This window comes from Hemitrygon akajei, chromosome 4 (genome assembly GCF_048418815.1).
Source record: "Hemitrygon akajei chromosome 4, sHemAka1.3, whole genome shotgun sequence".
Classification (NCBI taxonomy): domain Eukaryota; kingdom Metazoa; phylum Chordata; class Chondrichthyes; order Myliobatiformes; family Dasyatidae; genus Hemitrygon; species Hemitrygon akajei.
Window position 1 is genome coordinate 51,331,232 of NC_133127.1, and position 20,050 is coordinate 51,351,281.

At 43.0% G+C, this 20,050-nt stretch overlaps 1 protein-coding gene across 2 annotated transcripts in view; it reads right to left on the reverse strand.

Moving 5' to 3' along the window:
- The window catches only part of abraxas1 (abraxas 1, BRCA1 A complex subunit), a 40,392-nt gene extending 37,267 nt beyond the window's left edge, over positions 1-3,125 (reverse strand). Inside the window, exon 1 of one of the 2 annotated variants that reach the window (XM_073042582.1) lies at positions 2,949-3,125. In XM_073042582.1, the coding sequence (XP_072898683.1) occupies positions 2,949-3,053 (105 nt within the window). In that variant the 5' untranslated portion in view covers positions 3,054-3,125. The remainder of the gene's footprint in view (positions 1-2,948) is intronic. The other variant, XM_073042583.1, reaches the window with a different exon arrangement.
- Positions 3,126-20,050: the final 16,925 nt, after the last annotated feature.

The window sequence follows — 20,050 nt, forward strand, 5'->3', positions numbered from 1 at the left end:
CACGTAGGCGATGGTGTCCCTCAGCAGCACGAGGCTGTCTGAGATCTTCCTGCCCAGTACAGCACAGGTTTGGTCTGGATGGATCACCATGAATGAACTAGGAGATCCATTCACCTAGGATCATAGCACTCAAATTAGGTAATCCTGACCAGTATGAGAAGTCGAGATATGACTTCCTTTAAGCTATTAGGTATGCCAACAAACAGTCTAAGATAGAGTTCCAAAGCAGCCATCAATTGTGACAGGGCTTACATGCAATAAATGGACTACAGAACAAATTTGGGGAGCACTGCAGCAACAGCACCTCTCTTCCCAATGAGATTAATGCATTCTCTGCATGTTTTGAAGAGGAGATTGGAATGTCATTACCCATACCTACAGCTGTCACAGAACCCACAATCAGAGTTACAGATACAAGATCAGTCTATGGAAAGTCTTTGAGCATCTTGACAGTAAAGATATCTATGCTAGACTTATTTACTGACGACAGCTCTGCTTTTAAAACTATAACTATAAGCAAACTCATCTCTAAACTCCAAGACCTAAGACTCAACACTTCCCTTTGTAACTGGATCCTTGACTTCCTGACCAATGGCCGCAATCAGTAACAATCAGCAGCAACACTTATGCCATGATTATTTTCAACATTGGTGCCCCACAAGGCGGAGTCCTTAGCCCCGTACTCTACTCCCTCTGCTCTCACAACTGCGTGTCCAGATTTTGCTCTAACTGCACCTACAAGTTTGCAGATGATACCACCATAGTGGGCCATATCTCCTATAATGATGAGTCAGAATATAGGAAGGAAACAGAGAGCCTTAGACACATGTAGGATGCCATACCTTCCATAAAAATCCAGCTCACTACAAAGACTCTCTCAGTCTGCAACTTGCTGGCTTGATCAATTAATAACCCCTTGTAATATTTTCTTACTCCCTGAATGTGTGCAGACCCATACTCTCCCTCACTCCAATATCAATGCACTCTGTCTTCAAATGCATAGTACCACTCAAACCCTGTCTTTTGGCTCCTAAATGCCGAACCAGACTCCTCCAAGGCATGATTTCATGTCCAGGTCTGGTTTGAACATCATGCAAGATGCAGTTAAATTAGATGGCAATGTAATGTTCTCTTAACTGCATCTGGTACTTTAAAGTTAGGCAGGTCAATTCTATCAAGATTACATGTGGTCTATCCAATCTGCTCGGAAAAAAAAACAAGATTACATGATAGCATAATTAAAAAAAACACATGTACACCACAACATTAACCACTTACATATTAGACCATAAAATATAGGAGCAGAATTAGGCCAATCAGCCCATCGAGTCTGCTCCACCATGCCCTCATGGCTGATTCCGGATCCCACTTAACCCCATACACCTGCCTTCTTGCCACATCCTTTGATGCCCTTACCAATCAGGAAACTATTAACTTCCACTTTAAATATACCCATGGACTTGTCCTCCAACACAGTTTGTGGCAGAGCATTCCACAGATTCATTACTCTCTGGCTAAACAAATTTCTTCTTACCCCTGTTCTAAAAAGGTCACCCCTTAATCTTGAGGCTGTGTTCTCTAGTTCTGGATACCCCTACCATTGGAAATATCCTCTCCACATCTACCCAATCTAGTCCTTTCAACATTCGGTAGATTTCAATGCGATCCCGTCCCACATTCTTCTAAATGCTAGTGAGTACAATCCCAAAGCTGCCAAATGTTCCTTATATGTTAACCCTTCAATCCTGGAAACATCCTTGTGAACCCCCTCTGGACTCTCTCCAATGACAACACATCCTTTCTGAGATATGGGGCCCAAAACTGTTTACAATACTCCAACAGCTGTCTGACTAGTGTCTTATAAAGACTCAGCGTTACTTCCTTGCTTTTATATTCTATTCCACTTGAGATAAATGCTAACACTGCATATGCCTTCTTTACCACTGACTCAGCCTGTAAATTAACCTTCAGGGAGTCTTGCATAAGGATTCTACTCTATTCGTCTTCAGTCCTGTGTGCCAACAAGTGTAAATCCTTTAGTCATTTTTATGAAATGAACAGAATTCTCCTCAAGCCAGCTCATTAGCCCACAATTTTTAACCTTCTGTGCTGCTTAGGTTAAATAAGGCAGAGATGGCTAAATGTTTGAGACAGGTCAAGTGGCAATGAAGTGGGTAAAAAAAGAGGACAAGGAAACAAAAAGGGTGGGCAGAGACCGAAAGGCAGATGGTTGGTGTGGGGCAGGAGGGAGGATGGAGGAGAGAATGTTGGGTAGGAAGCAAGTAGCGAGAACCTCTGGAAGAGAGGGAGATGGTTAAAAGACACCAGTGGGAAGCAACACTGGGAAAAGTGGGGTGTGAGAGAGATGCAGAATGGGGTGGGGAGAAGGGACAGGGTGAGGCAGGAATGATACCCTTCAGATAGGGGAGGGTGGAAGACCCACAAGAAGGTTAGAATAAAAAGGGAAGGGAAATGTATCTAGGGACAGGGATGGAGGGAAGGTTACTCATTTGAACTTGGGCAAATCACCAGACAGAGGGAATAAGATCCCTGGGAATTATGGGGTCCAGATTCCCTGGCACGGTGGGATGGGGAGATGGGAAGCCCAATGGTATGGGACAGTTCCCGGGGGGGGGGGGGGGAGGAGGTAGGGATGAGGGAAACTGGGTAGCTGGAACGTTTTCCCAGTGGAGTAATATGAGAGAAGGGTGAAGTTCCTCAGGGAGTGGAGAGAAAGAATTGAATGTGGTGGAAAGAGTGGAATGGGAGTAGATAATGGGGAAGTTCCTCGGGGCAATGGAATGGGGGTGGAAGAACAGACTCAGGAAGGATGTTGACACGAAGATGTAGGGAAAGGGACCACCGGGCCGAGTGTCTCTGCTTCCGGGCTTCGCCAGCTGCAGTGGTGCCTCCGGAAGCTGTTGAGCGCTCCGGCCCAGCGTACTCACCGCGTCCGAATCGGCGTTGAAGGATTGGAAGGCTAATGATCCCAACAGGAAGCCAGACACGGAGGCCCCGGACACACCGCCTACCTGGGCCGGCTCTACCGCCATAGCAAACTCAAATCGCGAGCGAGCGCCCCCACAAAAGGTGACTCCGCGACCGGCGTCAACGTGCGCGCACTCAGAGCATTGCGTCATCGGCGTGTGCGCGACCCCGCCCGCGCGCTCCCCAGACGGTCTCTCCGGGTTGCACGGTTACGCTACTGCTTAAGTTTGACCACCAATGCAAACAGGAACAAATGGTTTCCAGAGCCACCGGCTCCGTCCTACCTAGAGTCAAGTAGCAGGGAAGTAGGCCCTTCTGCCCATGACGTCCAGGCTGCCTTCCATTTGCTCCGTAGCAGACTCAGTCCATCGCCTCCTGAGGTCGGGCAGCCTGGTCTCTACCATTCCAGCGTGCGCCGGTAGCCTTAAAATCAAATCATCCTGGCGGGTGCCGCTACGTAATCTTCACTCTACCTCTGGATTATTCTGTTATTGTCATTTTAGCATCATTTTTACACTACTTCAGATTAAACTAAAGGCTTTTCACCATTCTGCTCTCTGTACTCGTATTTATTGTTTTATTTATTATTCTTTATTGTATTATTTCGTACTGTATACTACTTATGCTGAGCTCGTGAACAAGGAATTTCAGAGCAACTCAAAGTAAGAGAGTAAACTAATCTGATCTAATCCGAGGGAACCTGTTTGCAAAGCATAGCTGTGTAATTCTAACCTGAAGATGATACTCTAAAGATATGTCAATCCATGGCCTCCTCTACTGTCAAGATAAAGCCACACTCAAGTTGGAGGAACAACACCTTATATTCCGTCGGGGTAGCCTCCAACCTGACGGCATGAACATTGATTTCTCTAACCCATTAATGCCCCTCCTCCCCTTCTTCCCCCCATCCCTGATTTATTTATTTATTTATTTGTTTGTGTGTGTGTGTGTGTGTGTGTATATATTTTTCCCCATTATTTTTCTCTCTTTGTCCCTCTCACAATCACTACTTGCCTGCTCTCCATCTCCCTCTGGTGCTCCCCTTCACCTTTCTTTCTCCCTAGGCCTCCCATCTCATGATCTTCTCCCTCTCCAGCTGTGTATCCCTTTTGCCAATCAACTTTCCAGCTCTTAGCTTCACCCCACCCCCTCCTGTCTTCTATCATTTCAGATCTCCCCTCCCCCTCCCACTTTCAAATCTCTTACTATCTCTTCTTTCAGTTTGTCCTGACGAAGGGTCTCGGCCCGAAATGTCGACTGTACTTCTTCCTATAGATGCTGTCTGGCATCTATAGGAAATGCCCGTTCCACCAGCATTTTGTGTGTGTTGCATCTGCAAATTTCCTCGTGTCTGAAGATGATATCCTGGTTTTCTGCACATCAAACGTTCAAACTTCAGGGGTCCTTGCTGTGGTATGAACAGGAAAGTTCTCAACATATCCATGGTTAATTGAATCCAGAAAACGTCAGTGAATCATGTCTGAAATTTTTTCTCCAATACAGAGTGCAAAAGTTGTAAATGTTTACCAAATCATACAGGACTTGTAAACAATAAGTTATATGGCTGGAGTTTCAAGGCAGCTAGAAAATTGAACTGACTACATATTTGTACTCCTGTCACTCCTTAGTATGTTCCAGAAACCTTTACTGTTGATGGTACCATGGACAATACTGTGATATCCAGGTTATTATTTTGTTTAAAAAATAAATGTTGAACAAGAAAGAGTAATACAATAGGCATCTTTGACATTCAGTGGAAGGATTTCAGGCCTTGGTAAACTGCTTTCTAACTGCTAGCCTAGATTTTGTGTGTAAAGTCCCTGGAGCAGGAATTGAACCTACAGTCTTATCCCCTGAAGCAAGTTAGTATCAGCTATTTATTTTCAGATTTCCAATAATCTAATATTTTGATGTTCCTTTGTACACTAGTATAATGATCATTGAGTCCTGAAGAAGGGTCTCGGCCCAAAACGTCAACTGTTTGTTCATTTCCATGGATGCTGCCTGACCTGCAAATTTCCTCCAGCATTTTGGGTATGCTTTTAAGTTCTGGAAGAATAATTTCAAATTCATATCAATAAATTATATAAACAATTATACATTATATTTTAAATTTCATACATTAAGGATTTTGTATAAATTCAAGTTGTCTATATTACTTTAGTTACTTATTCAGTCAATATGTTTTTTAAACAATACTAACTTTTTCATGGTTTATTTACAATTCTTCTAATTCAATTTCACCAGCATCTGCCGTAAGCTCCTGCATCTCATAATTATATTTTTTCCCATAATACTTTAAGTTTAGGGTTATTTTAATCTCAGTTTCTTGTACCTGTCATCTCTGTCAATTACAGTATACTACCTTCTATAAGGTAGGTTCTGAAAAGACTTTCGGCCTCAGCAAAGGATCAGTCACTCCATCCAATTCTCACACTGTCTTTCTTTTCTTTCTTTTAAATCTTTTTATTAATTTTTAAGCAAACATAAATGAAACATGAATACAGAGAGTTTGAGAGTACATAGTTAATAGTTTAGACATTCAAATATATGATAATCAATATATAATAACCTCCCAAACTCATAGTATTTATGAACAAAAGAAATTAAAAAAACCCAAAAAAAGAAAAAAAAAACACTAACCAACACGGGCCATTGCATAATGTCAAATATATACAGAAGTGCCAATAACTCCGAACCTCCATCCAAATAATTAAGGATAATAAAAGTGAGGTTTAGGAAAAGACAATTTAACTCATATGAAAATGTTGAGTTTCTTCAAATTTAACTGAAGGATCAAAGACAACACTTCTAATTTTTTCTAAGCTCAAACAAGAGATAGTTTGAGAAAACCACTGAAATATAGTTGGAGGATTAATTTCTTTCCAATTCAATAAAATAGATCTTCTAGCCATTAATGTAACAAATGCAATCATTCGACGAGATGAGGGGGATAAATGACTATTATCTACCATTGGTAAACCGAAAATTGCAGTAATAGGATGTGGTTGGAAATTGATATTCAGAACTGTTGAAATAATACTGAAAATATCTTTCCAGTAATTTTACAAACAAGGACAAGACCAAAACATATGGGTCAATGAAGCAACATCAGAATGACATCTGTCACAGGTTGGATTAACATAAGAATAAAATTGAGCAAGTTTATCCTTAGACATATGAGCTCTATGTACAACCTTAAATTGTATTAGGGCATGTTTAGCACAAATAGAAGAAGAATTGACTAATTGTAAAATTTTCTCCCATTGCTCAGTGGGTATAAGACAGGGAAGTTCTTTTTCCCATTCCTTAATTTTTTCTGATACTTCTGGCTGTATTTTCATGATCATATTATAAATGACAGCTACTAAACCCTTCTGACAAGGATTCAGAGCTAAAATTCTTTCCGTAATGTCCGATGGACATAGTTTTGGAAAAGACTGTAACTCATTATTCAAAAAATTTCTAACTTGCAAATATCTAAAAAAATGAGTTTTAGGTAAATTATATTTATTAGATAGCTGTTCAAAGGACATAAAGCTATCCTCTAAAAATAGATCACGAAAACATGTTATACTTTTTTTTCCCATAAAACAAAGGCTTGATCCATAAAAGAGGGCCGAAAAAGAAAGTTAGATATTATAGGGCTTGATAAGATGAACTTATTCAAGCCAAAAAATTTACGAAATTGAAACCAAATTTGCAATGTATGTTTAACTATAGGATTAGTTATTTGTTTATTCAATTTAGATAAAGAAAAAGGAAGTGAAAATCCTAAAATTGAAAACAATGAAAAGTCTTGTACAGATTTACATTCCAAATTTACCCATTGTGGGCAAGCTACTATAGTCGATTCTTGTGTCCAAAATATTAAATATCATATATTAACTGTCCAATAGTAAAATCTCAAATTTGGCAAAGCCAAACCGCCCTCCTTCTTAGGCTTCTGTAAATATTTTTTGCTTAGTCTAGGATTTTTATTCTCACACTGTCATTGTGGCTGATAACTGCTCAATAATTCCCTTGCTAATTGCTATTCTGCTGCAAGCTATTATACTTCCTCTGTCTCACACTAGTCTCACTTTCTTTTGACTTTTGAGCCATAATTTCTGTTGATATTAAATCATGCCAGTTTTCTGTGTAACTGTATCCAATGTTTCTTTCATATCCCCTCCATCCTTCATTGCTCAACCCATCTATCCACTGGCTGCTATCACCCACCACTTCCATTTTCTTGGCTCTGAACTTTCACTTGCTTATAAGCAGTTCACATCTAAGAACCTTTCACTTCTGAAATGACTTGAAACTATGACCTGGTCTCTCAAGCCAAATGTGGAGTTTGATTGGATGTATGCTTAAAGTATTTTCTGATGTTTAGACTCCAACCACTAATTTTCATATTTTTAGATGTGATATGGAAATGTACTATAGAAAAATTGATCCAATGGGATATATATCGACAACTTTTTCCTGAATTTCTTTTGACTTTTTATTTAACATGATTTCCTGTAATTCTAGTAATTATTATTGCTAATAATTAGATATAACCTCAGAAATGTTGAATCAGCTGACCTGTTTCCAGTTCTTCAATGGATAGCTAACAAAGACTGTGGTTTACGTTACATATATGAGATATTCCAGGTCAAAATATGCATTCTAAAATATCTGGCTTAGTGATAGCGAGATTTGTTGGCAGTGACATCATGATCCAGCACTAATTCTCCAATTATGCAACCAAATAAAAGAGCTTGGTATGGAACACATTCCCAAGGCATGATGTACAAAGATTAAACCCAGTTAAAATCCCCATGAAGAAAATAAGTTAAATGCCACAAGAAGTTGTACAATGCACAAATATTGGCATTCCTTTATTATCAGTAGTACATACAGTATAGTATATGAATATGATTTTAATTTATAAACTTTTGTTTTAATTACTGATTGGGTGTTTTAAATCTCTCAATAATAAAGAGAAACAAGGTTAAATACATTTGCTTATTAATTCAAATATTTATATTGTCTGTCATTAGCCTGTAAAGTGAAGTACAATAATTAAACTAAATGTTAAAGAAGCATTGGCACAAAAAATCTATTTACAATAATGAAAATAAAGAACATAATTTTTTAAAAATTTTCATTTTTTGGAGATCTGGAAATTGCAGCTAAAGCCAGCATTTATTGCATTTCTCAATTGCCCTGAAGGTGGTGGTGATGAGTTAGCTTCTTAACCTGCTGCATTCCTTCTGTTGACAGCCCATGTTGCTGTCAAGGAGGAAGTTCCAGGATTTAGATCTACTGATGAGGAAGGAACAACAATATATTTCTAAACAGTATATTATGCAACTAGTATATTCCCATATGTATGAAGATCTTGTAACTTGAGTTTTGGAGTACTGCTGGAGAAGCCCTGATGATTAATAGCAGAGTGATATGTAGCTGGTACACATTTCATCAAACAAACTCAAGAGGAAATCGATGCCCGTGGTGAAGGTGGGATACCACGAAAGTGAGCTATTTTGTCCTAGATGGCATTGAACAGGTTTTCTCCTGGCAAGTTGAAATTCCTGGTATGATGGATAGGCTTTGGGATGATTGGGAACTTGCTCCCCAGAAGATATCTAGCCCTTGATCTGCTATTGCAGCTGCAATATTTATGTGGCTAGACCTCTTTTGTGTCTGGTTAATAATCATCTCAGGATGCTGTTGGTGGGGCACTCAAACAACGGCACTGATATTGACTGTCAGGAGTAAGTGATTAGATGTTCTCATTGTGAGGTGGATATTACCTGCACTTTTATTGAGAGTTTGATTCAATTTCTTCATTGTAGTGGATGTCTTTATTTGCTGAGCCGTTGCAAATGGAACTGAACATTGTAGACTAGTCCAGCTAAAATTCCCACTTCAGACTTTATGATGGAAGGAAGGTCACTGATAAAGCAGTTGAAAATGGCTGGATCTCAAACACTGCCCTGAAGAGTCTCTGCAGTGACAGCCTCAGACCGCGATAGTTGACCAGCATCAGCAACCATCTTCCTTTGTGTGAGGTATGGTTCCAACCATGCAACCTCTTGATGTCATCAATTTCACTTTTAACAGCTCTTTGATGCATTTTTTTGTATCACGGGCCATTAATATGAACCCACCACTTACAGTGTATATTCAACTCCTTGGTGCTTGATTGATTCAAGACGATGATGAAGACTAGTGCAGTGTGATACCGGCAAGACCCAAACTGGACTTCTGTAAATACCACTTGATAGCACCATCAGTGATACCTTTCACCACTTTACTTGTAATCAACACTTAACCCAGTTAGATTTGTGTGATTTAGCTATTTCCGTATTATTGATTAACTGCCATTGATGTGACCGTATTGGAACAGGCTTGTTCAAGCAACGGTAAAGCTGTTGCGTGTACAGTCCATTGACAGAGCTGTAGTACAACAGTTGGGATGTTGTCTAGCCACATGGACTTTTGATATTTTAGTGCTCTCAGCTGCTTCTTGATGCCATATGATGTGAATCCTATTACCTGAAGGTTAATTTCTGTAGTGATGGGGATCTCAGAGGAAAGCTGAAATGGATCAGCCACACAAACAAAAAATTCAGCAGATACTGAAAACTAAAGGAACACATCTAAAATGCTGGAAAAACTCAGCAGATCAGGCAGCATCTATGGAAATGAATAAACAGTCAGTATTTCGGGCTGAGTCCCTTCTTCAGGACTGGAAAGGAAGGGGAAGATGGAAGAATAAAAAGATGGGTGGAGGGGAAGGAGATAGTTAGAAGGTAATAGGTGAAGCCAGGTGAGTTGGAAAGATAAAGGGCTGGAGAGGGAAGGAATCTGATAGGAGAAGGGGAGATGATAGGCAGGTGAGAAGAGGTAAGGAGCCAGAGTGGGGAATAGAAAGGGGGGGGGGTGGGAATTTTTTTTACCAGAAGGAAAAATCAATATTCATGCCATGAGGTTGGAGGCTATCCAGATGGAAGGTGTTCTTCTTCCAACCTGAGTGTGGCCTTATCATGGCAGTAAAAGAGGCCATGGACTGACATGTCGGAATGGGAATGGGTTGTCTCCAACCTGATGGCATGAACATCAATTTCTCAGACTTCTAGTAATTGACCACCACCACCCCACTTTACCATTCCCCATTCTTGTTTCCTTCTCACACCTTCTCTCCTTACCTACCCATCACTTCCCTATGATGCTCCTCCCCCTTCCTTTTCTTCTAAGGTCCTCTACCCTCTCCTATCAGATCCCCCGCTTCTCTAGCCCTTTACCTCTTTCACCAATCAACTTCCCAGCTCTTTACTTCACCCCTCCCCCTCTCCTTGCTCCACCTTTCACTTGCCATCTTATTCTTCTTCCACCTCTCCCCCTACCTTCTTAATCTGACTCCTTCGCCCTTCCTTTCCAGTCACGGTGAAGGGTCTTGGCCTGAAGTGTTGACTCTTCACTCTTTTCCATAGATGTTCCCTGACCCGCTGAATTCCTCCAGCATTTTGTGTTTGTTGCTTGGATTTCTAGCATCTGCAGATTTCTTGTGTTTGTAAACGTAACTACAGCTTGTTGCTCACAATTCTGATAGCCTAAACTGTAAATGATTGCAGTCAAAGAATACTTTTTATGTTTTCTTCGAAATTCTCAATCCATACATCTTGATCACATTAACTACTCTTATTGTGGATCTGTACAGCTTGATGCTTCTTTGCAATTTCTTGCACCGAGTTTTCTGTATGTATTGTATTCAAATCCTTTCTAAGCTCCCAATGTAACACATGAGGAAAGAACTAACATCTGGTTGCTTGGCGTGCACTGTGTCTATAAACCTCATCACCATAATTTGGCTTTGACTTCTAGTGCTACTTTCATTGCCAACTATGTTAATTCACCACAATTTCCCCATTCTTTCCCTATTGCTTTCCATTTTTGGCTGCTGCAAAATTTCCTATTGCATCAATCTCACCCTGAACACATGACTAAACGTTCAGTTTCTCAATTGTCAGCCAAATTTGGAACTGCTTGTGAATCTCTACAATCACAAATGGCTATCCACTACCTCCATCTTGCTGTACTTGGTCAGAGAATTGTGCTTCTTAGTCATTGGCCTGTTCTTTCTGCCAATTCTGGTTGTGCAAGTTTGCATGTCGTCTTTTCTTCTCTTCTAACTGGGAGAAGTAAAATGAAAAGCCAGTAACCATTGAGGGAGAGGATAATAGTCTGCCTCCATTCAAATTTGGGTGAAGACATAAAGTTACAAGTCTGAGTTCCCAAATAAAATCTAGTTTAGCACTGTTGATCTCTGGGTATAATCTGCTGAAATTATTGGTAGTGTTGCTTTCTCATTACCTTTGAGCACTGTGTCCCTCATTTCTCAGTGTATGCAGCACCCTTTCAGCTTTTGGACATTACAGAACCTTTAGAACTTACAATAGTCTCGTCCCATGACACCTGTGGGCATCATTAATTACTGAGCAGTCTGCTCCAACATCCACATTCATTCATTTCTTGACTTCCAATTGGCAAAACACTAATCACTACAGTTTGCCAACTTTGACCACTTTGCACTAAAATGGATATTGGGTTTTTTTGTTCTAATAGAGTTTTCTTGCAGAAATTGTGTACAATAGTTTAGGTTTTTGTGAATACTACTGCTTTCATGATATAATGAGCCCGTGATGTTGCTGCAAGTTTTCCATTGTACCTGTGCATGCCAATAGGTTCAGGAACAGATATTACCCCTCAACCCAGGCTCTTGAACCAGAGGGGACAACTTCACTCAATTTCATTTATCCCGACACTGAACTAAACACAACCTATGGACTCACTTTCAAGAAATGTTCATCTCATGTTCTCAATATTTATTGCTTACTTATTTATTCTTTTTTATTTGCGCAGTGTGTTGTCTTTTGCACATTGGTTGTTTGTCCATCTTGTATGTATCTTTCATTGATTCTATCATTTCTTTGTGTTTACTGGGAATGCTCACAAGAAAATGAATCTCAGAGTTGTATATGGTGACATATATGTATTTTGATAATAAATTTCCTTTGAACTCTGAATAAATTCGGCTTGACCATTATTATTAACACAAGAAATTCTGCAGATGCTGGAAATCTAAAGCAGCACACACCAAAATGCTGGAGGAACTTGTGCATTAAATATCTTAGTAATATAGAGTCATAGAGAAGTATAACAGGCTCTAAGGCCCATCTAGTCCATGTTGAAAACCATTTAAACTGCCTACTCCCATCAACCTGCAGTAGAGCTTTGTCCAACAGCCAATCCAGGCATTGGAAGTTTGGAGAGGAGGGGACTTCAAACAGCTTCACTGCCCGAGGATAAAAGGCAGGAGTGGTTTGTGGCAGTGTAAAAGAGCTTTGACCAGTGGTCAATCTGGTCATCGGAAGTTTGGAGAGGAGGGGACTTCAAACAGCTTCACTGCCCGAGGATAAAAGGCAGGAGTGGTTTGCGGCAGTGTAAAAGAGCTTTGACCAGTGGTCAATCTGGTCATCGGAAGTTTGGAGAGGAGGGGACTTCAAACAGCTTCACTGCCCAAGGATAAAAGGCAGGAGCAGTTCACAACAGCGTAATAGAGCTTTGACCAGCGGCCAATCAATGTTTGGGATTGATTAGTAAGAGCAAATTAAAGGAAGGCAGGGACAAGCGCAGCAGCCATCGTCTGGACACAGAGTGATGATCTTAGCTTTAGCTCTTCGAGGCTTCACTGAAAGAAAGCAGAAGAAAGAAAAGCTCAAGTTTTTTTTTCCTTCTCTTCTTTATATCTGAGCTAGGTCAATACAGATGTCAGACAGTATAGTGCAATGGTCCTCTTCGCAAGAAGTGTGTCCAGCTGCAGCTTCTAACAATCTGAGTTAAGGATTTGGAGCTGAAACTGGATGGACTCCAGATCATTCGGGAGCTTGTGGGTGTGATAGATAGGACATATAGAGAGGTAGTTAGACCCAAGATGCAGGACACAGGAAACTGGGTGATGTTCAGTAAGGGGAAAAGGGTTAAGGAGCCAGTGCAGAGTACCCCTGTGGCTATCCCACTCAACAACAGGAATATCACTTTGGATACTGTCGGGGGTGGGGGGTGTTTGATGACCTAACAGAGGAAAGTCACAGTGGTTGGGTCTCTGGCACTGAGTCTGCCTCTATGACTCAGAAGGGAAGGGGGGAGAAGAGACACACTATGGCGATGGGGGATTTGTTAATTAGGGGAAGGTCAAGAGGTTCTGTGGATGAGAACAAGAATCACAGATAGTGTGCTGCCTCGTGGGTGACAGGGTCCGGGATATCTCAGGTGGAGTCCTTGGCATTCTTAGGTGGATGGGATGGGTGAACAGCCAGAAGTCGTGGCCAATGTAGGTACCAATGATGTGGGTAGGATGAATGACGAGGTGCTGCATAGGCAGTTCAGGGAGTTAGGTGCTAAGTTACAGGGCAGGACCTCTAGGGTTGTGATCTCAGGATTGCTACTCATGCCACGTGATAGTGATGCCAGAACTAGGAAAGTTACAGAGTTTAATACGTGGCTAAGGAATTAGTGCAGGAGGGAGGGCATAAGATTTTTGGATCATTGGGCTCTCTTCCAGGCAGGGTGGGACCTGTAAAAAGGGACGGTCGGCACCTGAACTAGAAGGGGACTAATATCCTCGCGGGGAAGTTTGTTAATGCTGCATGGTGGGGTTTAAACTAGAATTGCAGTGGGACGGGAACTGGAGTACCAGAACAGTTGGTGGAGAGGTTGCGGAGGCAGATGTCGGTAAGACCTCAGACAGTTAGGAATCAAAAGGTAGAGCATGATGAGATCACAACCCTGGAGGTCCTGTCCTTTAACTTAGAACCCAACTTTCATTCAAGATGGCACCAGCAAACAATGATTCCTCTGGCAACATCTTCCAGATAGTCAATTATTTCATTTTATTCTACATCTTCTACTTATTCTTCTTATCTTAATTGTGTTTTAAAACTGTTGGAGCCTGTGACTTACGGTTTGAAATTGAATCAAGTGATCTAGCGCTCTGCTGTCCCCAGGAAAGTTCCAAGAGAGGACTGCAAGCGTGGGCTGTCCCAGACTGGGCGCAGGGCTACGATCGATCCCATTTCTCACTGATCAAAATGTTGAGCAAGATCGACACATCGAGGCGAATACAGAAGAGGCCAGGTCGGCAGTCACTCTTCACGGGATGGATGGAGGTCAGGAGCCGCGGATCGGCCGTTGCTCCCCACGGAAGGACTGACTTCAAGCTGTCGCTCCCCTCGATGCTGATGGAGCATGTTTTCAAAAATTCCGAGATGTGTTATTGCTGTGGACTGTTGTATATATGGTCTCCTTCAGTATTCTGTGTTTTCTTTCTCGTTGCTGATGTCTGATATTATTGTCACTTTTTTTTTCTGTAGCTGTGGCTTGGGGGGGGGGGGGGTGATTAGGGGTTTGATATTTTAGCTGTCATGTCCAGGTGGGCGATCTGTTAGTTTTTGTGAGAGGGAGGGGTTGGGGAATTTGAAGTTTGCGAGTTTTGCTTCTTTTTCTTTTTTGTGCTGAAGGTATTGATGTCTTTTCATTCAACGACTTTATTATGATTTTTCTGTATTTCATGGTTATCTGAAGAAGACAAATCTCAGAGTTGTATTCTGCATACATACTTTGATAACAAAATAAATGTTTGAACTCCCTATGCAGAACCTCGTCATTCATCCTATTCATGTCATTGGTACCTACATGGACCACGACCTCCATGACCTCCATTGACCCTGGACCACGACCTCCGGTTGTTCACCCTCCCACTCAAGAATGCTGAGGACCTGATCCAAGATATTCTGGACCCAAGTGCCTGGGAGACAACATGCCACCTGAGAATCCCGTTCTCGCCCACAGAACCTTCTGTCCATTACCCCCAACAAATGAATCTGCTATCAGCACAGTGTGCCTCTTCTATCCCACTTCCCTCCTGAGTTACAGAGGCAGATTCAGTGCCAGAGCCTCGACCACTATGACTTCACTTTGTTAGGTCATCTCCCCCTCCCTCACCCCCCCCCAACCATATCCAAAGTGGTATACCTGCTCTGCACTGGCTGTTTAACCCCTTTCCCCTTCCTGACTGTCACCCAGTTTTCTGTGTCCTGCACCTTGGGTGTAACTACATCTCTACATGTCCTATCTATCAACTCTTCAGCCTCCCGAATGATCCAGAGTTCATCCAGTTTCAGGTCCAACTCCTTAGCGTAGATGGTTAGAAGCTGCAGCTGGATGCACTTCTCGCAGATGTAGTTGTCATGGACACTGGACGTCGCCCTGCCTTCCCACAACCCGCAAGAGGAGCATTCAACTATCCTACCTGGCATCTCTACTGTCCTAATTGAGCAGATATAAAGAAGGGAATGAAAAAGACTTAACCTGGACATTTTCTTTCTTCTGCTTTCTCAGATTGAAGCTTCTCCTCGTTGAAGCCTCAACGAGCTAAAGACCCAAGATCACCACTCAGACGATGCTCACAGCGCTTGCCCCTGCCTTCCTTTAATTTGCTCTTGCTAATCAACCCCAGACACCAATTGGTCGCAGGTCAGAGCTCAATTACGCTGCTGCAATCCACATCTGCCTTTTTCTACTCGGGCAATGAACCTGAATGAAATCCCCTCCTCTCAAACTCCTGATGTCTGGATTAGTCTCTACTCAGAGCTCAGTATCTGAGTAATCTTGCATATGTAATGAATGATTAAGCATTCTTGTTCATTTTAATAATTCATTACGGGTATTATGTATAAATACATGAATTGCATATGTCATCATGTTACCACTTGATAGGTGTGCAACTTGCATTAAGAAAAAAGGAAGTTAGACTCACATTTTGGACTCCTGTGTCTTGCTTTAAATTAGTTTAATATTCTGAAGTTATAAAATATAACAACTCAGCAGGGGCAGCATCTATGGAAGTAAATAAACAATCACCTTTTTATTCATTTTCATTGATGCTGACTGACCTGCTGAGTTCCTCCAGCATTTTGTGTGTTACTTTGATTATTATTAAGTTAGCTTTTAATATTCTCAGCCTCTTGCCATGCTTTTCTGTTATGAGTTTCATTCAATATGCATTCCTAAACATCAAAACACCTAGAGAAATATAGCTGCCCCTCTGGCCTTCCAAGTGTCCATTGACCATCAACCCCGCATTTTCCCTCGAGCTACCTTAATTCCCCCCCCTTTCCTCATATTCCCAATAACCACCTACCTACACACAAAGGGCAAATTAATCTGCAATCTCATTTGTCTTAGTGATCTTTGAAGAAACCCATGCAGTCACAGGGAAAAGGTACCAACTCAACACAACACCAGATGTCAGCATTGAACTGGGCTGTGAGGCTGCACCGCAAGCTGGGTGGCAGCGTCTGCCCCACATCTCTGGGTTGTCACATTTTCTTGTCTTTGAGCAAACCATGGGCTGCAATTCTTCTTAACAGCTCCTGAAAACTGCTGACAGATGTTCAATTTTATTGCAGTTATAAGAGCAATCTGCTTGGAAGTCCTTCTCCTGACAAGATGCATGGAATGCACTCCTCTCAGAACTAACACCTTGTTTCATTAAAGTGAAAACTCAAGATCTTCTGTCAACACCCAGGTACTGGCACCTGTTGGATTAGCCATGGCAGGTGCTGCTTACTGTTGTACTGAGTTTTGACTAGTCCATTCTGTTATCTCAATCAATCTGCCCCAAAATAACAGTGCAAGGAAATCAACATTGAAGATTTAAAGGATCCCCAAAGACAGTTCTTCTCAGCGTGCAACTCACAGCTTCAAACTATAAAGTTCTCACTGTGGTAAACTGCCCTGGAAGTTCTCTACAATTAACATGTATTATTTGGATTCATTATCAGAACTATTTAATGAGAATAAGCAGGAGATTCAAGAACTGAATAACTTTTCTTTATGTAAGGGGGTTCTTCTTTATGTTACTGTGTATGTTAATCAAAATGGCTTCTTTGTTAAGTTAAAAGTAAGAATGCTTCTTTGTTATGGTAACTGGTGAGAGAGTGCTTTCTCTCGCAGCTTATTTGGGTTATAATTACTGATAACAAGAATTGTATTCATTTGTTAACCAATTGGGATAGATGTTATTCTTTCTTGTAGGTCTGTAAGATAGTGTTGCGTGGACTTTTGGGGAGTTGGAGGGGAGATCGCAAGGAAGGAGGCCATGCTGGATGAGCTCTGGTTGACCACCGAGGTTGGTCCCAGGCAGCCGGTCGAGGAGGTCGGAGAAGATCGAATAGTGGACTGAAGACTTCGATAATTGAGCTCCAACGGTGGTGCACGAATTGACTGAACTCTGATAAGTTTTGGCGCCTTTTCTTTTCTTTTCCTTTTTTTAATATATTCTATCACTATTAATTACCTAGTTCTAGTAAGATTTATAAAGCGTATTCTGTAAACGTACATGGTGTGCGGTCTGATATTGTGTGTGCGAGTTTGTACCAGTGTGCATTTCACAGCATCCACGTATACGGGAGACACGGTTTGGAGGATGGACAGATTATCCCCTTTACATACACCAGCCGATTACATGAGCGTTACATTTGTGGGGTGCTCATCCCGGATTGAATTTTCAGTAAGCTGTGTAAATCGCCACGTTAAGTAGTGCGGAGATGGACCGAGATAAGATTGTAAACTGGTGTGAGTTAGAGGACGTACCGGTGAATTATGCGTGTATGTTAAACGGAGTGGATTTCTGCATTTCAGGAGATGCGTTAGTGCGGGGGATGAGTTTGGTCAAAGGTATGGGGCAGGTAGAACTGGTAGCTAGAAGGTGTGGTAAAGAGGTGGAGGCTAGCTGAGTGTTGGTTCGTACGAGTGCTGAGGTCATGACGTTGGAACTGCCAGTGATGGTCAGCGTCCTGGGGAGGCGGGACCGTGGGGCCTCCACACCCTCCCAGAGGAGGAGGAGGAGCTAGGTGAGTCCCCAGGGGAGGTGCCAGTAACCAGTAAGGAGGGGGGTCAGAGTGGGAAGGCTTGGCCAGGCCCCACCCCCCAGCTAGAGCTGAGACCTCCACGCTAGCAGCCGCCCTTACCTCCCTGGTGAGAGGGGCCGAAGTTGAGGATTTTCTCAGGAGCCACGCCTACCCCTAAAGGGGAGGATGACTACGATACCTGGATTGAAAACACGACCCTGTTGTTAGAGGTATGGCCAGGCTCAGATGAGGAAAAAAGACAGCGATTGGTGGAAAGTTTGAGCTGCGGGACGGCTGGAATCATCTGGGAGTTTGTGGTGAACTACATATACCTGTCTGGACATGCCCCCCTGCTGACTGCTCCTGTGGCTCCTCCCACTGACCGTGGCTCCTCCCATAGACCCCGGTATAAAGGCGTCAGTCTCCAGGATGTAGTATGGTGGTCAATTACTGCTTGTTCTTTCTTCCAGTCAATAAAATTGATGCACCATCAATAACTCTCCGAGACGTGAGGTGAGATATTGGCTCTTACGGATTTTGACAACTCGAGTTCCACCATCCTCAGTTTTGTGAGGACTTCATCATATACCCCGCTACTGACCACACACACACACACCGACACACACATCCCACCCAGCACCATGCTGACAGCTGTGCTACTGACACCACTTGCAGCCTCTCCACCCTCAAGATCCCTCCCCCACCGCTGTTTGCCAACCTGACCCCCGACTGTAAACCTGTGGCAACTAAAAGCAGGAAGTACAGTGTGGGGGACAGGGCCTTCATTCAGTCAGAGGTGCAGCGGCTGCTCAGGGAGGGGATCATTGAGCCAAGCACAAGTCCTTGGAGGGCCCAGGTGGTTGTTGTTCGGACCGGGCAGAAAAATAGGATGGTCGTGGACTATAGCCAGACCATCAATAGGTTCACGCAGCATGACGCATTCCCCCTACCCCGCATCGCGGATATGGTCAACCAGATAGCTCAGTACAAGGTGTACTCGACAATAGATCTGAAATCCGCTTACCACCAGCTCCCCATCTGCCCAGAGGACCGCCCCTACACCGCCTTCGAGGCGGGCGGCAGGCTCTATCACTTCCTGCGCGTCCCCTTCGGTGTCACAAATGGTGTCTCTGTCTTCCAGAGGGAAATGGACCGGATGGTGGACTAGTGCCAACTGAAGGCCACATTTCCCTATCTGGATAATATCACCATCTGTGGTCGCGACTGGTGGGATCACGACGCCAACCTCCAACAATTTTTCCAAATGGCCAAAGCCCTGAACCTCACTTATAACAGGGACAAGTGTGTGTTCGGAACCACCCGGCTCGCTATCCTTGGGTATGTCGTGGAGAACGGAGTCATTGGCCCTGATCCCGACCGTATGCGCCCCCTGTTAGAACTCCCTCTTCTCACCACCCTCAAAGCCCTCAGACAGTGCCTGGGCTTCTTTTCCTATTACGCCCAATGGGTCCCTTATTATGCAGACAAGGCCCGCCCCCCTGGTCAAGTCCACCACATTTCCCCTCTCTGCCGAGGCCCGCGCAGCCTTCAGCTGCATTAAAGGGGACATTACCAAAGCAACGATGCATGCGGTGGACGAGACCATTCCCTTCCTTTAGCGTTAAGATGGCAGGGGAAACAAAGGAGCCAGCAGCGGGGGAGAAAAAGGAGCCAGTGGCGGGTGAGAAAAAAGAACAGAAGAAACCTCGCCGCCATTGTAGTCGCAACCCTGTACTGGCCAGGGGCATTGGCTAGTATTCTCGTTCTGCCATGTTTGCCAGAAGGGCCATGTACAAGTGCAAATACAAGGCTCCTTAAACCAAGGTTGAGAAGAAGTTGAAGGAAAAGAAGCCCTTCACCATCACCAAACCTGTTGGGGAGACAAGAATGGTGGAACTCGAGTTGTCAAAATCCGTAAGAGCCAATATCTCGCCTCACGTCTCGGAGAGTTATTGATGATGCATCAGAGTTGAAAGCTGAACAGCCCTCAGCTTCACTACAGAGTATTTAGAAGCTTTGGAGGAAGTGTTTGGAATGTCAGGGAATCCCTGGGAGCTTTTAGTGGAGTTTCACCACATGGAGCAGGGTAGAGGGGAAAAGCTCTCAGAATACAT